This window comes from Bombina bombina, chromosome 6 (assembly GCF_027579735.1).
Source record: "Bombina bombina isolate aBomBom1 chromosome 6, aBomBom1.pri, whole genome shotgun sequence".
Classification (NCBI taxonomy): Eukaryota; Metazoa; Chordata; class Amphibia; order Anura; family Bombinatoridae; genus Bombina; species Bombina bombina.
Genome location: NC_069504.1, coordinates 945,528,796 through 945,549,905, shown reverse-complemented (window position 1 = coordinate 945,549,905; position 21,110 = coordinate 945,528,796). Strand labels below are relative to the sequence as shown.

General features: G+C 37.3%; 1 protein-coding gene across 1 annotated transcript in view; it reads left to right on the top strand.

Moving 5' to 3' along the window:
- Positions 1–21,110, top strand: part of GABRA1 (gamma-aminobutyric acid type A receptor subunit alpha1) — a 324,076-nt gene that overhangs the window by 85,261 nt on the left and 217,705 nt on the right. The window contains exon 7 of the mRNA XM_053718584.1: positions 14,031–14,174. Coding sequence (XP_053574559.1) covers positions 14,031–14,174 — 144 coding nt within the window. The remainder of the gene's footprint in view (positions 1–14,030; positions 14,175–21,110) is intronic.

The window sequence follows — 21,110 nt, the reverse complement described above, 5'->3', positions numbered from 1 at the left end:
CTATCCCAATTTGCGATAGAACTTCTGGCCTACCCCTCTTCAAGTGTCCTGTCAGAAAGGACCTTCAGTGCAGCAGGAGGTATTGGGTATTGTCACTGAGAAGAGAAGTCGCCTAGGTCAAAAAAGTCTAGATTACCTCACCTTTATTAAGATTAATGAGGGATGGATCCCTAAGGGACTTACAGTGGGCGATGCATTCAACTAATAAAGGCCTGATGAGATGAGCTGCCTTGGGCTAAAAATGGTCCACATGCTGCTGTATTTTATCTCTGAATGCCGGATGACTTGCGTGACTTATCCGCCACCAACTAGGGTTCAAGCCGCAAAGTTTTAGGGCACTTTCTGCCTGTGAAACAAACATCAATTTTTCTGTCTGCTGCTACAGCAGCGGCTGCAACAATACCTAATTTTTCAGGCATGTATACATGCCTAATTTTCCTGGCCTCTGGTGCTGCACTGTGGCTTCAAAAACCAAACCAATAAAAAAGGCACATAACAGGGATTAAACTGATAGGAATAGTACTACTTAGCACACCACTCCTATCTGGTGGAACATTAGATTGCATGTGCAGTGCCCCAAATTTTAAGTAGGAGGACCGACCAAGCATCTTTTTCCATCTCCCGGTTCCTAAAATCCATGCCATATACACGTCCCCTGATAGGGGACGTAACAGGGATTAAACTGATAAGAATAGTACTACTTAACACACCACTCCTATCTGGTGGCACATTAGATTGAACACGCAGTGCCCCAAATTTGAAGTAGGAGGACCGATCAAGAATCTTTTTCCATCTCCCGGTTCCTAAAATTGATGCCATATACACGTCCCCTGATAGGGGACGTAACAGGGATTAAACTGATAAGAATAGAACTACTTAACACACCACTCCTATCTGGTGGCACATTAGATTGCACGCGCGGTGCCCCAAATTTGAAGTAGGAGGACCGACCAAGCATCTTTTTCCATCTCCCGGTTCCTAAAATCGATGCCATATACACGTCCCCTGATAGGGGACGTAACAGGGATTAAACTGATAAGAATAGAACTACTTAACACACCACTCATATCTGGTGGTACATTAGATTGCATGCAGTGCCCCAAATTTGAAGTAGGAGGACCGACCAAGCATCTTTTTCCATCTCCCGGTTCCTAAAATCGATGCCATATACACGTCACCTGATAGGGGACGTAACAGGGATTAAACTGATAGGAATAGTACTACTTAACACACCTTATAATAACGCAGAGAGAGGCAACACAGAGAGAGGAGTCTGAAGAAGAGGAGTCAGAGGAGGAAGGTGGCTTTGAGGAGGTGGAAAATCAAACACAGCAGGCATCCCAGGGGGCTTGTTGTCACCTTTCGGGGGCCCTTGGTGTTGTACGTGGCTGGGTGGAGGAAGAGACCTTCAATGACATCAGTGAGGACAAGGAACGGGACATGGCTAGCTTGGTATCCAACCTTGTGCAAATGGGGAGTTTGCAGTTGTGCAAATGGACTGTTTGCGGTTGTTTGCGGTGCGTTAAAGGGACAGTCTAGGCCAAAATAAACTTTCATGATTCAGATAGAGCATGTATTTTTAAACAATTTTCCAATTTACTTTTATCAACAATTTTGCTTTGTTCTCTTGGTATTCTTAGTTGAAAGCTTAACCTAGGAGGTTTATATTCTAATTTCTTAGACCTTGAAGCCCACCTCTTTCAGATTGCATTTTAACAGTTTTTCACCACTAGAGGGTGTTAGTTCACGTATTTCATATAGATAACCCTGTGCTTGTGCACGAGAAGTTATCTGGGAGCAGGCACTGATTGGCTAGACTGCAAGTCTGTCAAAAGAACTGAAAAAAGGGGCAGTTTGCAGAGGCTTAGATACAAGATAATCACAGAGGTTAAAAGTATATTATTATAAATGTGTTAGTTATGCAAAACTGGGAAATGGCTAATAAAGGTATTATCTATCTTTTAAAACAATAAAAATTATGGTGTAGACTGTCCCTTTAAACGGGGAGTTTGGTCTGTCACTTTGAAGCGGGCATAACCCTTACACTACCTGATCGATACAACATCCTACCTGATGTTTTAAAGCATGTTATTCCAAACAATTTAGGAATGTTAGGTGAATTATGCCCTTTATGTATTAAAACCAGACTCTGTATCAACTATGTAATTTTCCATGGGAGTTTTGCCATGGATCCCCCTCCGGCATGCCACAGTCCAGGTGTTAGTCCCCTTGAAACAACGTTTCCATCACTATTGTGGCCAGAAAGAGTCCCTGTGGGTTTTAAAGTTTGCCTGCCTATTGAAGTCTATGGCGGTTCGCCCGGTTCGCCCGTTCGTGAATAGTTCTGGAAGTTTGTATTTGTATTTGCTGAAAACTAAGACTTTATATCAGTCCTGGGTGTTTTCCTCTTAATTTCACTCTACCATGTGAAATTCTGCATCCCAGAGAGCCTCATTACTTTCTATGGAAGGCATCTCTCATATCTCTCTAGGATTTCCAAGTTCTGACCTTTTTCTTATAGAATTCAGTGAGTTCAGTCCCTCTGAAGTCTACACTATAACTTATCTTCAAACTAGAGAAAATTTGATCATTGGGCTCTTAGAAATAATGAAGCTGTCTGGAAAACTGAAGGTGTCAGTTTTATTTTAAACATAACGGGCAAGATTACATATGCGGCGCAAGCTTCAGTGCAACTGCTGAAACCCGCGCCACCCGAAATGTCATCTTGCACATCGGGGTATCAATTAAACCCTGCCGGCAGTTCATAAAGTGCCGTAAGTCGGATAAACAAGCGATGTCCAGAAATTAGTGTAAATGCAAATTTCTGGAGTTGCCAGTGACTTACGGCACTTTAGAAAATGCAGGCGCCTACAATTTTTTTCTTTTTTAAAAATATAAAATCTCCCGTAAAAGTCTAACACGCCTCCCAAAAATAAACCTAGCACATAAAACCACTATATCCGCCATCAAACCCATATCAGAACTAATATTAAAAAAGTATTAGCCCCTAAACCGACAAACCCCCTACAACGCAATATGCCTAATTAAACTATTAACCCCTAATCTGTTATTCACCCACATCGCAATCTACCTCCAACCCCAACATTGCAAACTACCTAATAAATGTATTAACCCCTAATCCGCCATTCACCCACATCTCAAAGTCCCTATTAAAAGTATTTAGCCCACATTGCAAATTACCTATTAAAACCAACTCGGAATCTAAGGGACGCCATCTTGGATGATGTCCCTTAATGGTACCTTCATTCAGTTTTAGTCATTGGATGAAGAGGATGCTCCATGTCCGATGTCTTGAAGATGGACCAGCTCCGCGCCGGATGGATAAAGATAGAAGATGCCGTCTGGATGAAGACTTTTGCCCGTCTGGAGGACCACTTCGCCCGGCTTGGATGAAGACTTCTCCCAGCTTCGTTGAGAACTTCGGCCCGGCTTGGATAAAGACTTCTCCCGGTAAGTCGATCTTCAGGGGGTTAGTGCTGGGTTTTTTTTAAGGGTGTATTGGGTGGGTTTTATTTTTAGGTTAGGGAATTTGGGCTGCAATAGAGCTAACTGCACTTTTAATTTCAATGCCCATCCAAATGCCCTTTTCAGGGCAATGGGGAGCTTAGTTTTTTTAGTTTAGTATTTTATTTGGGGGGTTGTTTGTGTGGGTGGTGGGTTTTACTGTTGGGGGGTTGTTTGTATTTATTTTTACATGTAAAAGAGCTGATTACTTTGGGACAATGCCCCGCAAAAGGCCCTTTTAAGGGCTATTGGTAGTTTAGATTAGGCTAGGGTTTTTTTTATTGGGGGGGGGGCTTTTTTTATTTTAATAGGGCTATTAGATTAGGTTAATTAGTTTAAATATCTGTAATTTGTTTATTATTTTATGTAATTTAGTGTTGTTTTTTGTACTTTAGCTAATTTAATTTAATTTAGTTAATTTATTTAATTATAGTGTAGTGTTAGGTGTTAGTGTAACTTAGGTTAGGTTTTATTTTACAGGTACTTTTATATTTATTTTAGCTAGGTAGTTATTAAATAGTTAATAACTATTTAATAACTATTCTACCTAGTTAAAATAAATACAAACTTGCCTGTAAAATAAAAATATACCCTAAGATAGCTAAAATGTAACTATTAGTTATATTGTAGCTATCATACACCGAGATTCCGAGTTTGGCGTTAGCCTTAAAAAGCAGCGTTGAGAGGTCCAAATGCTGCTTTTTACCTAACACTGGTATTACTAGTCTGACAGGTAGAGGCTCACCGCTCACTTTTCTTCCGCGACTCAAGGCTACCGCAAATCCCCTTACATCAATTGCGTATAATATCTTTTTAATGGGATTTGCCTAACGCTGGTATTACGAGTCTTGGAAGAAGTGAACGGTAGACCCTCTCCTGTCAAGACTTTGACCGCATTTGAAAGTCAGTAGTTAAGAGTTTTATGGGCCTGAACATAAAACTCTAACTAAAGTGCTACAAAGTACACTTGTAGTTAGTTTAGGTAATTTATTTAATGATAGCGTAGTGTTAGGTGTAATTGTAACTTAGGTTAGGATTTATTTTACAGGGAATTTTGTACTTATTTTAGCTAGGTAGTTATTAAATAGTTAATAACTATTTAATAACTATTGTACCTAGTTAAAATAAATACAAAGTTCCCTGTAAAATAAATATAAATCCTAAGATAGCTACAATGTAACTATTAGTTATATTGTAGCTAGCTTAAAGGGACACTGAACCCAAATTTATTATTTCATGATTCAGATAGAGCATGCAATTTTAAGCAACTTTCTAATTTACTCCTATTATCAATGTTTCTTCGTTCTCTTGCTATCTTTATTTGAAAAAGAAGACATCTCAGCTTTTTTCTTGGTTCAGTACTCTGGACAGCAGTTTTTGATTGGTGGATGAATTTATCCACCAATCAGCAAGGACAACCTAGGTTGTTCACCAAAAATGGGCCGGCATCTAAACTTACATTCTTGCATTTCAAATAAAGATACCGAGAGAATAAAGAAAATTTGATAATAGGAGTAAATTATAAAGTTGCTTAAAATTTCATGCTCTATCTGAATCACGAAAGAAAAAATGTGGGTATAGTGTCCCTTTAAGGTTTATTTTATCGGTAAGTATTTAGTTTTAAATAGGATTAATTTATTTAATTGTGTTACATTCATTTTGTTTAATTTAAGTTATATTTAAGTTAGCAGGGGGTTAGACTTAGGGTTAGACTTAGGTTTAGGGGTTAATAAATTTATTATAGTAGTGGGGACGTTGGGGTCGGAAGATTAGGGGTTAATAAATGTAGGTAGGTGTCGACGACGTTGAGGGGGGGAAGATTAGGGGTTAATAAAATTTAACTAGTGTTTGCGAGGCGGGAGTGCGGCGGTTTATGGGTTAATACATTTATTAAAGTGGCGGCGATGTCCGGTCGTCAGATTAGGGGTTAATAATTGTAGGTAGGTGGTGGCGACATTGGGGGCATCAGATTAGTGGTTTATAAGTATAATGTAGGTGGTGGCGATGTTGGGGGCAGTATATTAGGGGTTCATAAATAAAATGTAGGTGTCGGTGATGTCCGGAGCGGCAGATTAGGGGTTAATAATATTATGCAGGTGGCAACTATGTCGGGCAGCAGATTAGGGGTTAAATAAGTGTAAGATTAGGGGTGTTTAGACTCGGGGTTCATGTTAGGGTTTAGACATATTTTTTATTTTCCCCTAGGAAACAATGGGACTGCGTTAGAAGCTGGACGCTGCTTTTTTGCAGGTGTTAGGTTTTTTCCAGCCAGCTCAGCCCCATTGTTTCCTATGGGGAAATCATGCACAAGCATGTTTAGCCAGCTTACCGCTACCGTAAGCAACGCTGGTATTGAGGTGAGATGTGGAGCTAAATTCTGCTCTATGCTCACCTTTTTGCGGCTAACGCCAGGTTTAAAAAAACCTGTAATACCACCGTTGGCTTAAGGGAGCGGTGGAAAAAAAAGCCTTGTTAGCAACGCACCCCTGTTAAAGCCAAACTCGTAATCTCGCCGTTAGGGTTTATTTAATAGGTAAGTATTTAGTTTTAAATAGGAATAATTTAGGCCTAGATTCTGAGTTGTGCGTTAGGGTTAAAAAGCAGCGTTAAGAGGTCCTAACGCTGCTTTTTAACGCCTGCTGGTATTACGAGTCTTGCAGGTACAGGTGTACCGCTCACTTTTTTGGCCAGACTCGGAAATACCGCAAATCCACTTACGTCAATTGCGTATCCTATATTTTCAATGGGACTTGCATAGCGCTGGTATTATGAGTCTGACCAAAAGTGAGTGGTAGAACCTCTCCTGTCAAGACTGGTACTGCATTTTAAAGTCAGTAGTTAAGAGTTTTACACTACAACGCCGTAGCATAAAACTCTTAACTAAAGTGCTAAAAAGTACACTAATACCCATAAACTACCTATTAACCCCTAAACTGAGCCCCCCCCACATCGCCGCCACTTTAATAAAAATATTAACCCCTAAACCGCCACACTCCCGCATCGCAAACACTAGTTAAATATTATTAAACCCTAATCTGCCGTCCCTACCTACATTTATTAACCCCTAATCTGCTGCCCCAACGTCGCCGCCACTATATTAAATGTATTAACCCCTAAACCTAAGTCTAACCCTAACCCCCTAACTTAAATATAATTACAAAAAAATCTAAATAAAATTACTATCATTAACTAAATAATTCCTATTTAAAACTAAATACTTACCTATAAAATAAACCCTAAATTAGAGACAATATAACTAATAGTTACATTGTAGCTAGCTTAGGGTTTATTTTTATTTTACAGGCAACTTTGTATTTATTTTATCTAGGTACAATAGTTATTACATAGTTATTAACTATTTAATAACTACCTAGTTAAAATAAAGACAAATTTACCTGTAAAATAAAACCTAACCTAAGTTACACTAACACCTAACACTACACTATAATTAAATAAATACAATTAATTACAAATAAATACAATTATCTAAAGTATGAGACCCCACCCACTAAATTACAGAAAATAATAAAGAAATTACAAGATTTTTAAACTAATTACACCTACTCTAATTCCCTTAACAAAATAAAAAAGCCCTACCCTACACTAAATTACAAATAGCCCTTAAAAGGGCCTTTTGCGGGGCATTGCCCCAAAGTAATCAGCTCTTTTACCTGTAAAAAAGAAAGTACAAATACCCCCCCAACATTAAAACCCACCACCCACACAACCAACCCTACTCTAAAACCTACCCAATTCCCCCTTAAAAAAACCTAACACTAACCCCTTGAAGATAACCTTCCCGGGAGACGTCTTCACCCAACCTGGTAGAAGTGGTCCTCCAGACAGGCAGAAGTGTTCATCCAACCGGGCAGAAGTGGTCCTCCAGACAGGCAGAAATCTTCATCCAGACGGCATCTTCTATCTTCATCCATCCGGTGCAGAGCTGGTCCATCTTCAAGACATCCGACGCGGAGCATCCTCTTCTGTCCACGGTCAATGACTGAATGAAGGTTCCTTTAAATGACGTCATCCAAGATGGCATCCCTTCAATTCCGATTGGCTGATAGAATTATATCAGCCAATCGGAATTAAGGTTGGAAAAATCCTATTGGCTGATGCAATCAGCCAATAGGATTGAGCTGGCATTCTATTGGCTGATTGGAACAGCCAATAGATTGCCAGCTCAATCCTATTGGCTGATTGGATCAGCCAATAGGAATGAACTTCAATCCTATTGGGTGATTGCATCAGCCAATAGGATTTTTTTTACCTTAATTCTGATTGGCTGATAGAATTCTATTAGCCAATCGGAATTAAAGGGACGCCATCTTGGATGACGTCATTTAAAGGAACCTTCATTCAGTCATCGGCCTGGACAGAAGAGGATGCTCCGCGTCGGATGTCTTGAAGATGGATCCGCTCTGCGCTGGATGGATGAAGATAGAAGATGCCGTCTGGATGAAGACTTCTGCCCGTCTGGAGGACCACTTCTGCCCGGTTGGGTGAAGACTTCTCACGGTAGTGTGATCTTTAAGGGGTTAGTGTTAGGTTTTTTTAAGGGGGATTGGGTGGGTTTTAGAGTAGGGTTGGTTGTGTGGGTGGTGGGTTTTAATGTTGGGGGGTATTTGTACTTTTTTTTTTACAGGTAAAAGAGCTGATTACTTTGGGGCAATGCCCCGCAAAAGGCCCTTTTAAGGGCTATTTGTAATTTAGTGTAGGGTAGGGCTTTTTTTTATTTTGGGAGGCTTTTTTATTTTGTTAGGGGGATTAGAGTAGGTGTAATTAGTTTAAAGATCTTGTAATTTCTTTATTATTTTCTGTAATTTAGTGGGGGGTTTTCCCGTACTTTAGATAATTTTATTTAATTGTAATTAATTGTATTTGATTTAGGTAATTTATTTAATTATAGTGTAGTGTTAGGTGTTAGTGTAACTTAGGTTAGGTTTTATTTACAGGTAAATATTTCTTTATTTTAACTAGGTAGTTATTAAATTGTTAATAACTAATAACTATTCTACCTAGTTAAAATAAATACAAAGTTGCCTGTAAAATAAAAATAAACCCTAAGCTAGCTACAATGTAACTATTAGTTATATTGTAGCTAGCTAAGGGTTTATTTTATAGGTAAGTATTTAGTTTTAAATAGGAATTATTTAGTTAATTATAGTAATTTTATTTAGATTTATTTAAATTATATTTAAGTTAGTGGGTGTTAGGGTTAGACTTAGGTTTAGGGGTTAATAACTTTATTATAGTGGCGGCAACGTTGGGGGCGGCAGATTAGGGGTTAATAAATGTAGGTAGGTTGCGGCGACATAGGGGGCGGCAGATTAGGAGGTAATAAATAAAATGTAGGTGTTGGTGATGTTGGGGGCGGCAGATTAGGGGTTCATAAGTATAATGTAGGTGGCGGCGGTGTCCGAAGTGGCAGATTAGGGGTTAATAATATAATGCAGGAGGCGGCGATGTCGGGGGTGGCAGATTAGGGGTTAATAAGTGTAAGATTAGGGGTGTTTAGACTCGGGGTTCATGTTAGGGTGTTAGGTGTAGACATAAATGTATTTTCCCCATAGGAATCAATGGGGCTGCGTTAGAAGCTTTAAGCTGCTTTTTTGCAGGTGTTTTTTTTTTCAGCCGGATCTCCCCCATTGATTCCTATGGGGAAATCGTGCACGAGCACGTTTTACCAGCTCACTGCTTACGTAAGCAGCACTGGTATTGAGGTGAGATGTGGAGCTAAATTTTGCTCTACGCTTACTTTTTTTGCGGCTAACGCCGGGTTTGTAAAAACCCTTAATACCAGCGCTGTCTGCAAGTGAGCAGTGAGCATAAACTGCTCGTTAGCACCACACAGCCTCTAACGCAAAACTCGTAATCTAGGCATTAGTTAATTATAGGAATATTTATTTAGATTTATTGTAATTATATTTAAGTTAGGGGGTGTTAGGGTTAGGGTTAGACTTAGGTTTAGGGGTTAATAACTTTAATATAGTGGCGGCGACGTTGGGGGCGGCAGATTAGGGGTTAATAAATGTAGGTAGGTTGTGGCGATATTGGGGGCGGCAGATTAGGGGTTAATAAATATAATGTAGGTGTTGGCGATGTTGGAGGCAGCAGATTAGGGGTTCATAAGTATAATGTAGGTGGTGGCGGTTTAGGGGTTAATAGTTTTAATAGGTACTTTGCGATATGGGTGAATAGCGGATTAGGTGTTAATAGTTTATTAAGGTATATTGCGTTGTGAGGTGAAAGTGGTTCATTATTATTATTATCGGTTATGATTCTGCAGCGCTAATCTGTTTAGGGGTTAATCACTTTATTAGGTATATAGTGTTGTGGTGGGTTGGCGGATTAGGTGTTAATAGGTTAATTAGATGTTTTGTGATGTGGGGATTGGCGGATTAGGGGTTAATATAGTTTATTAGTTATTGTGGTGGGGGGTGGCGGTTGACAGGTAGAAAAATATTGTGCATGCGTTAGGTGTTAGTTACTATTTTTAGGGGGTTACGGTGCTCAAATACTCAGCACAAGGTTTGCTGCACCTGCCTATGTGTGGCGAGGTGAAAATGGAGTAAAATGTCTCCATTTACACTGCATAAGTCTTTGAGCTGAATATGTGATACCAATTATCAACGTTTTTCTGTGTTAGCTTATGGGAGTAAAAATTGTGGGCAATGGGTGAAATATACGCTCCGCATTTATTTGTGGCGCTGTACATGTGATACCAAAATGGCGTAAAAACCGGCATCCCCAGCTTTTGCGGGTGACGCCGCATATGTAATCTTGTCCAAGAAATGCAAAGTGCAATGTAATTTGTAAAAGATACACATAAAAATACAAAGTATGACCCTAATTTGTCAAATCCTAATCAGAATTTGTAAAATAAAAATCCTAAATACACTGCACTTTACAGAATCTATATGCATTAAAATACAAAATAGAAAGTGCAAAGTTTAAATGTAATACATATTTTTATGAAGTCTAAGATAATATAAATACAAAACACAAAGTGTAAATGCAAGAAAACTCTTGTTCTGAGGTTCTATATTGCATTTGGCCTGTCTCTCCTTTACATACAGAAAAAAAGGAAACACCCCCTTGGAGAAGAATAGCAAAATCTGCCTTTTTAGAATCTTGTGATGGATCTTGCAGTGCTGGAGGATCATTTTATTAGACGTGTGCATTTGTTTTATTACAAATGCAAATTAGGTAACAAAATGTAGTTTTCACAAAACAATTAATCCAAAAAATGCACCATGAAATTTATATAAAATATTGAAACCATGATTGGTTAATATATTTTGTAATTGTAAAAAAATGAAAACACTTTAATGTTATTAACCAATTAAAGGAGCATTTGAACTCAGTTTTAAAGTTTTAAAGCTTGTCCATCCACAGTTCAAAATAGTTTACCTGATTAATCACCCAATACTGTGTTTTTTTTTTTTATTATAAAAAAGAGAAGGACCAGTAGAAATAAAGGAATTGTAATTTTATTATATTGTCTAGGGAGGTTATGTTTAGAGATTATGTGTTATGGGATTTTTTGCAGTGGGAAAGTGAGATCATATAGGTTTGAGTGCTTACAGATGGGGAATCAAGCTAGAGATGTTTATAGCTAAAAAGGATTTGCAGAGGGGGTCGATCTGTCATTATTTATTAGTGAGGGGAGGTGCCATTAGGATTAAATGCAGTGAGAGATTGGGTCAACCATTAGTGGTATTTTGTAGTGACGGGTAAATTGTAATTAATGTTAACTACAGTGGGGGAGGTCAGAGTTAGGGTTAATTGTGGTGAGGTGCGTTAAGACAGCTTTGTTAGTGTTATTTGTAGTGAGGAAAATTGTAGGGTTTATTTTGTTGAAGTGCATAAAAACAGTGGATTTAGGTGTATTAGTGGTGGGGAGGATGCATTTAAGGTTAATTGTGATTGGGTTCAATGGGAGAGCATGGTAAGTGTTAACCATGTAGAGGTCCCAGTCCAGGTTAATTGCAGTTAGGTTGGATCAGGGAAGTTATCTGCAGTTAGGGTACATCTTTGTTTAATTGTATTGCTCTGAGTGGTTTAAAGTTCAGAGAACAATTTATTTTTGATCCTTCACATTGAGTTTTGCATGCTTAAAAACTATTAATGAAAACTGAAAATAATTATGGCATTTTAATTGTTTATATAATTGAGCCTGCTGGAGCACTGCGGCTCATACTTATAATAGTGATAGTCATGGGTTATTGGGGCTTTTAAGTGGTATTGGATCTCATAGAAAGTAATAACTATTTCTGTTACTTGAGGACTGCCTTTAGCAACAGGGCTTACTCTATTTTGAAACTTGGATCGGCCACTGTTTTTTCTTAATTGTAAGTTTACATAACATTTAAACATGAGCTCTTTCAAACAGTTTCTTCTTTAGGGAACTCATTTTTTACAAGAAAAAAAAATGCTTATGAAGACATAGAACCCTTATGGGTATTATTGTTACATGATACATGACTATGGGCCTATTACAGGCAAGAAACTTTGTACTATAATTTTGGACCCAAACTAAATAAATACAGGTCTTTTAACATTTTAGAGGCTGGAATTATATATATATATATATATATATATATATATATATATATATATATATATTTATCAGATAGTGTTATATGAGTGTCACAGTATATTTTAATGTATTTATGTTGTGTTTGGTGCAAATTTTTTTTTAAGCCCATACCCTTTAAGCGAGGTCCTCAGTCATGCTAACCCAATGTAAAATTAGATTGAGCTTGAGTGGATGCGTTTACTTTTAACTTTCCCCTTTTTTTAATCCCATAACCTTTACGCGAGGTCTTCAGGCCTGCTAACCCAATGTAAAATTAGATTGAGCTTGAGTGGACGTGTTTACTTTCAACTTGTAATATGCATGCAAATTAAAGTGCAATCGATATCAAGATATGCAAACGTTAGCACACCATGTTTAATCTAGCCCTTTGTGAGCAAAAGGTTCATTGTATCGCAGTATATTATCTTATTACCTCTGCTAAGACCAATTAGGGACAGATTTGTAGAAGAATTAGGTTTGTAAAGTTTGCCGTGTGTATTTCCATTTCTCAGATTTAGTAAAACCTTGCATTTTCAAAGTTAATTTACAACATAAATAATGAAACTATTTTGCCAACCGTTTTTTTTTTTCTTTCTTACTACCAATAATTAAACATTTTATATTACATTCTCAAAATGTTTCAGTTCCTTTAACCTTAGTTTATTATATATTTGGGGCCAGATTCCAAGTGGATCGCTAAACATAGTTTTTGCAAAAGCGATATTAGCGCTCCTCTGAGTAATACCAGTGCGCGCTAATGTGCGCTGGAATTACAAGTTGTCAGCAATGAAAGCGCACTTCCATAGGCTCCAATGGGAGCCTCATTCTGATCACGTCAGAGATGCCACAAAACCTAAGCGCAGTGAAGGGGGTAAGTAGCACAACGATAGCAGCAAATATAAATGTTTATGTATAAGGATATATATTTACTGGGCACACCCCACTACTGCCAACTTTAACCCCAAAATACTGCCTAGTGCAGTTATTTTATTTAAAAATAAACATGCTACTATCTTTATTTTTTAATAAGATACACTACACTGTATTTTGGGGGCATTTGGGGCAAAATTCTAAAATAAACCAGAGATCTGATCTCTAGTTAATTTTATAAGCTCTAATAGCTACCATGAGCTCGTAGTTGCAATAACCACCCACTTGTAATGGCTGGTTATTTTGCCCTTTGCGGGTGCCCAATAATTTAGCGCTCCACTTGTAATCTGTTCCTATATCTCTAAAGTAAAGATTTATGAGTCTTATTTTTCTGAAAAACAAATTTGTTTATCAATATATCAATATAAAACACAATGATCTGATCACAATTTCAGATGATACCCAAATGCTAAAGCACTTGAAAGTGATGCAGCATATCTGTGAAAAGCTGACCAGAAAATATCACCTGAACATCTCTATGTAAAATAGGAAGATATTCACACCTCACTATAAAGAGATTTTAAGCAGCCAATCAGAATGCTAGTGCAAGATTTTGCAAGGAAATGTGCATCTGGCATATGCAGGCACAGACATGTTATTTTCCTATTTATTTTAAAGACGTTTACTATGAAGTCGCACTAGATGTTAGTGAAATCTCATGAGATCACAGCAAAGCAATGCATAACCTCAGCACTGCTGATGCTAATTGGCTATTGTTTTTTTTTGTTTTGTTTTTTCAACTTGCATCTCAACAGCCGCTGAAGTATAAATGTTCACAGAGCACTTACTATTGTGAGCTGAAGAAATTGTAAAGTAGAATATCTTTCCTTTTTATATAGAGTTGTTCAGGTGATCATTTAATATCAGCTTTTTACAGTTATGCAGCATCACTTGCAAATGATTTAGCATATGAGTATTATGTCCCTTTAACTAATTCTATAGCTTACAATTTTACAAATTTTATATCACATCATATCATTTCCCTTGCTTTTAGATGCCTACACCAGAGCTGAAGTGTCATATACATGGACAAGGGAGCCAGCCCTGTCTGTAGTTGTTGCTGAAGACGGTTCACGGTTGAATCAATATGATCTTCTGGGTCAAACTGTTGCATCAGGAGTTGTTCATTCCAGTACAGGTTTGTGACCATTTTTATTATTTCCTTTAGATATATTATGATTCACATGCTATTGATTTTTCTTGTCTAAAGCAATAGAATCTCAATTCAGGAGCAGTTTAGTTGCTATGGAAACAAGGAAAAATCTAATGATCAATTATCATCCAATACTATCATTTTCAAGCTTAGTTAATTCTGATAATGATGCCCTTTCTAATATCTGAAGTGAACTGAAAAGGCCAGATTATAAATAGTGTTGAAGCACATATTTGTTTATTGAAAAAGACAAAATAATTGTCCTCTGTTGCAAAGGGCAATTTATTTTTTCTTATATACAAAACATACAGTATTGATTTTTTTATTTCCGTACCTTTCAGCTTGTCCAGGTTCCTTTACATAAATGCTGTCTTGATCTACACTTGTTACATATATATATAAACATTTCTACATATTGTTTATAATGTCTTAATCAATATAGTTAAGATTTTTGATTTAGAAAAGGTTTATTATTTCAAAATATTATTTTCAAAAATAAGCAAAAACTGCAGAAACAAATATTAACCATTTAAAAATAATGTAACCAACTAATGCTTATTTAATATGTTAATATTAAACATTTAAAGGGACACTGTACCCAAATTTTTTCTATTGTGATTCAGATAGAGCATGACATTTTAAGCAACTTTCTAATTTACTCCTATTATCAATTTTTCTTTGTACTCTTGCTATCTTTATTTAAAAAGCAGGAATGTAAAGCTTAGGAGCTGGCCCACATTTTCTTCATTCTCTTGGTATCTTTATTTGAACTGCAAGAATGTAAGTTTAGATGCCGGCCCATTTTTGGTGAACAACCTGGGTTGTCCTTGCTGATTGGTGGATAAATTCATCCACCAATAAAAAAGTGCTGTCCAGAGTACTGAAACAATCAAAAAACTTAGATGCCATCTTTTTCAAATAAAGATAGCAAGAGAACAAATAAAAATTGCTAATAGGAGTAAATTAGAAAGTTGCTTAAAATGGCATGCTCTATCTGAATCACAAAAAATTGGGATCAGTGTTCCTTTAAGTTTTTTTTATAAAAAATCTGTCAGATATGTTATGTGTGATTTGTAATTATTTTTGTAACCTTTCACTTGTGTTTTAAATTGCTTGAAGCCTTTTAAATGCATACCAAATAATGCAAAGTACTCTTTAATTAATTTATACTTTATGTAAGATACACACTATTGTACTTTTACTTTGTAAAAATCTTACAAATGCTTTAGTTGACTCCTCTGCAAATGTGGTTTTAAAATAGGCAAATTTAGTGTATAAGCATAGCTGTACAATCATAATAATCTGCCCTGAATGATGAATGTAATGTATTAATTTGCTATCATATTTGGAAAAAAATGTTTTACTTAGCCCCTTAAACATTTATCAGACATACACAGTTTAGAGAATAATATATTATAAAAGCCACCATTTATTCTAAAATTTAAAAAAATGTATGAAAAAACATGCAAGATGTAGTGAGATGTTTGTGATAGTAATTTACACATCAACATGCTTCTGAAGCTATATTTGTTTATTTCTATCCATACCTCCCATATTCACAGATTACCATATACTGTCCTGCTTATGCAAATTTACATCCCATTGATCAAGTTCCAAAAGTACAGAAAATTGCAGGTTCACTCTTTTGAGCCTGAAACTGATATTTAAGAAGCTGCGGTTTAAACCTTAGAGTTGGCGAATGGAAATTACCCATGACTCATTTACCCAGCGCGATTGACAATCTGTACTCTTACGCAATTGGTTGTGCAAGGGAAGGGGGTGGCATTGTGCATGTGTTTGTTCATATAATCGTAAATCAGGGGAAGAAATGTGCCCATAATTTGTGATGAAATGTGGACAGGTTCACAACACGTGAACCCTGTCCAACCACAAATTAATAAACCTATACCTAAATTAGTAGTACCAACCTTGAAGAAAAGTTAGGAGTTCCTGTGGGAGAAGCAATCTATCGGCTAGATTTAGAGTTGGGCGGTAGCCGTCAAAACCAGCGTTAGAGGCTCCTAACGCTTGTTTTTACCGCCCGCTGGTATTTGGAGTCAGTCAGGAAAGGGTCTAACGCTCACTTTGCAGCCGCGACTTTTCCATACCACAGATCCCCCTACACCATTTGCGTATCCTATCTTTTCAATGGGATCTTCCTAATGCTGGTATTTAGAGTCTTGGCTGAAGTGAGCGTTAGAAATCTAACAACAAAACTCCAGCCGCAGAAAAAAGTCAGTAGTTAAGAGCTTTCTGGGCTAACGCCGGTTTATAAAGCTCTTAACTACTGTGCTCTAAAGTACACTAACACCCATAAACTACCTATGTACCCCTAAACCGAGGTCCCCCCACATCGCCGCCGCTCTATTAAAATTTTTAACCCCTAATCTGCCGCTCCGTACACCGCCGCCACCTACGTTATCCCTATGTACCCCTAATCTGCTGCCCCTAATACCGCCGACACCTACATAATATTTATTAACCCCTAATATGCCGCCCCCAACGTCGCCGCCACCTACCTACACTTATTAACCCCTAATCTGCCGACCGGACCGCACCGCTACTATAATAAATGTATTAACCCTTCACTCCCGCCTCAATAACCCTATAATAAATAGTATTAACCCCAATCTGCTCTCCCTAACATCGCCGACACCTAACTTCAAGTATTAACCCCTAATCTGCCGACCGGAGCTCACCGCTACTCTAATAAAACCCTAACCCTAACACCCCCCTAAGTTAAATATAATTTTATTCTAACGAAATAAATTAACTCTTATTAAATAAATTATTCCTATTTAAATCTAAATACTTACCTGTAAAATAAACCCTAATATAGCTACAATATAAATAATAATTATATTGTAGCTATTTTAGGATTAATATTTATTTTACAGGCAACTTTGTATTTATTTTAACCATGTACAATAGCTATTAAATAGTTAATAACTATTTAATAGTTACCTAGTTAAAATAATTACAAAATTACCTGTAAAATAAATCCTAACCTAAGTTACAATTAAACCTAACACTACACTATCAATAAATAAATTAAATAAACTACCTACAATTATCTACAATTAAACCTAACACTACACTATTAATAAATTAATTAAATACAATACAAGGTAGGTAGCGGCGACGTTGGGGGCGGCATATTAGGGGTTAATAAATATAATATAGGGGTCGACGGTGTTAGGGGCAGCAGATTAGGGATACATAGGTATAATGTAGGTTGCGGTGGTGTACGGAGCGGCAGATTAGGGGTTAATAATAATATGCAGGGGTCAGCGATAGCGGGGGCGGCAGATTAGGGGTTAATAAATATAATATAGGGGTCGGCGGTGTTAGGGGCAGCAGATTAGGGGTACATAGGTATAATGTAGGTTGCGGCGGTGTACGGAGCGGCAGATTAGGGGTTAATAATAATATGCAGAGGTCAGCGATAGTGGGGGCGGCAGATTAGGGGTTAATAAGTGTAAGGTTAGGGGTGTTTAGACTCGGGGTACATGTTAGGGTGTTAGGTGCAGACTTAGGAAGTGTTTCCCCATAGGAAACAATGTAGCTGCGTTAGGAGCTGAACGCTGCTTTTTTGCAGGTGTTAGGTTTTTTTTCAGCTCAAACAGCCCCATTGTTTCCTATGGGGGAATCGTGCACGAGCACATTTTTGAAGCTTGCCGCGTCCGTAAGCACCGCTGGAATTTAGAGTTGCAGTGGCGGTAAATATGCTCTACTCTCCCTTTTTTGGAGCCTAACGCAGCCCTTCTGTGAACTCTAAATACCACCGGTATTTAAAAGGTGCGGGAGAAAAAAAGCCAGCGTAGCTAACGCTCACCGCTGACTTAAGCAGCGCTGGTATTGAAGTGCGGTATGGAGCACAATTTTGCTCAACGCTCACTTCGTGCTTTTTAACGCCGGGTTTGTAAAAACCTGTAATACCAGCACTGCAGGTAAGTGAGCGGTGAGAGAAAACTGCTCGTTAGCACCGCACAGCTCATAACGCAATCTGGCCGTATGTTTGTGATTTTTGCATTTTTTGGTTTCTCTAAGGAGCACACATTTTACTTAAAAGCTATAGATGTTTAATGTCCCTTTAAAGGTAAGATTTCCAAATTCATTACAGTTCATTGTTTCTGGGAAAGCTAATTTTCTGGAGTTGAAAATAAAGTATTTCTCTCTCTCTTTCTTTCTTTCTTTCGTTCGTTCTTTCTTTCTTTCTTTCTTTCTTTCTTTCTTTCTTTCTTTCTTTTCCAGTAAAGTAGTGTGTGTTCCCAGCAATCTGTTCATAGGGTTTAGTTGGTCACAAACATGAATTTCCTAATATTTGCAAAATCATTGTATAACAGCTTTAACTTTAAAAAACCTTCTTGGATGAAAAATAAGTTAATATGTTTATATAGTGCTTTTTCATTTCCAGTATACACATTTTTTTTTACATTTAACACTTTTTAAATAGCCTTGCTTTTTATATTTGCTAATGTGTATAACATATATCACCCACTCCCTTTAACAGTTCCTCTCACACTGAATATTTTGCCTGAATCACAAACAAATTAACAGAGAAAATCTGAAAGTGACTGTTAAAATTCACACCTTATGAAATTGTTAGGGTTTTGGTATTAACCCATGATTGACATATGGCATAAAACATTATGCTATCTATATACTATTAGTTACATTATTTATAACAGTTGTGGAAGTGTATTTTGTATTTAAACTATTAATAATGGACATCACAGGAATATTCCACATATACTTCTTTAGTATAATGCATAATATTAAAGGGACATAAATGTCCAAACATTTTTATTACTGAGCTATTGCTTAAAAATGTGTTAACGGCACAATATACTGTTATTTTTTTCCCTACTTTAATGTGTTCCCACATTGTGTAACCTGCTGGAGTGTATTAGATTGGGAATTGTATCTGCGCCCATACTAAGGGCTAGATTACAAGTGGTGCCCTAACAGTTGTGCACGAGTGAAAAGAAGTAGTGAGCACTGGGTCTTATCCGTCAAAAAAAACAATTTTAATTCATGATGTTTCGGGGTTCCCCCCGTTTTCAAACAAACATACCACATCAAATAGTGTACTCACCCAATATATAACAAACCCTTGGTACCCCAGAGCAGCACTGCCAACGTCGTTCCTGGAAGTGGATCCTCCCCCACAGGTTGCATTACGTAATATCCGTAACTATAGCAACCGGACGCTAAGTCAGCAGCACCTAATAGAAAACAACACCAGTGATTACAATATGGCAAAATGTAGCATACATCTTATTAGGCAAAAATGTTACACAGTACACAGGTTATCCTAAAGGGGATTCTATATGCAATTCATGTGTGAGGATATGCCTGATCTATGTTTATGGGAAAGAAACATTCTAATTATATGGGGAAAAGAGCAATCTCTAGATATGGTACTTTCAGGATTTATGCATAGAAATAGAGCACTAAATTGTACAAAATATCTACATTACTTATGATATTATTTAGCATTATGCAATATATTGAAAATGATACTTTAGAGCTGCCTAACTAGATGGCTTTTATAAAAAACAATGCCAGTCCAAATGTACATTTAATCCCTGTGATGTCATGGTACCCAGGGTATGTATCCATCTAGCTTCCCGTTGCAGTAGTAACTTTGCTCTGTCCCCTCCTCGTGTTAGAGGAGGTACATGATCTATTATTATGTATTTCAGATCCTTAGTACTGTGTTTTGCTTGGGCGAAGTGTCTCGCCACCGGCTGATCGGAATCTCCCTTGTCAATCGCTTTTTTGATTGCAGACCGGTGATCTGCCATCCTTTTCCTAAGGTCATCAACAGTCTTACCTACATAAAATAGACCACACAGTGGAGTAGATATACAATGAAGTTGGTCGTACATGTGACTCTATATTTTATTGGAAATCTTTTTGTGCCATATGGATGGTTGAGGCTATTGCCTGTTGTTATTCCGCCACATGTGGTAGCCATGTATCCTTGGTATAACAATTTCTAGGATCAGTTTTAATTAGTGTATCTCTCTGGGAATGGGCCCTAGGGTATGCCACTCTAGGTGGATCCATTCTTTGAAAAAGTAGTTCCTTATCTGATTTATGTATATACATACATACATCATCAAAAAAGGCTTGCACTCTCTGGTCTTTAAATATCAAACAGTGTTTAATGTGTCGTTTCAAGCATAAATCTCCCCTTCCTCAGACAAGGCAATACTGTGAGAAATCAACAATTTATACAATCAAATCCCATAGTGACCCCACCCCCTCCGGGGAAAACCACCAAATGGTTGCTATAACAACACAATGCGACATAAACAATGAGTCATATAAGTGAAAAATGCAAACCATGAAGGTGTATATACATGCTAGCATATCAGCATCAGACAGCATGGTATAAGAATGAATATATTCTCTTTAATTAGGTGAGTCAGTTTGACACTATTATGGCACGAACACTGCATCTAGCACCCCTATAATATTGATGTATAGCACGCCTTACAGCAGCTGACCACGTAAACAAGCCGTAATATAGCGAAACAGGAATTTTGAGCAACATTTGCATAACACACATTTATTTAATCAAAGGGTGATTATCAAACAGCCAAAGTATGTAGGCTGATCTTATGATTACTAGTATTTAGTGTGTTATTTATTGCAATAAGTGGTCGGTTATGACTACCAACATATCTGACATGACTATGAATCTGTTACTATTTATTTGTTACTTATGTACATACGATATCATTTTGTACCCATATTTCATTAATTTGCATATTTCACTTATATGACTCATTGTGTATGTCTCATTCCTGAGGGGGTTTGGTCACTATGAGATTTGATTATATAAATTGTTGATTTCTCACAGTATTGCCTTGTCTAAGGAAGGGGCGAGTTATCCCCGAAATGGCACAT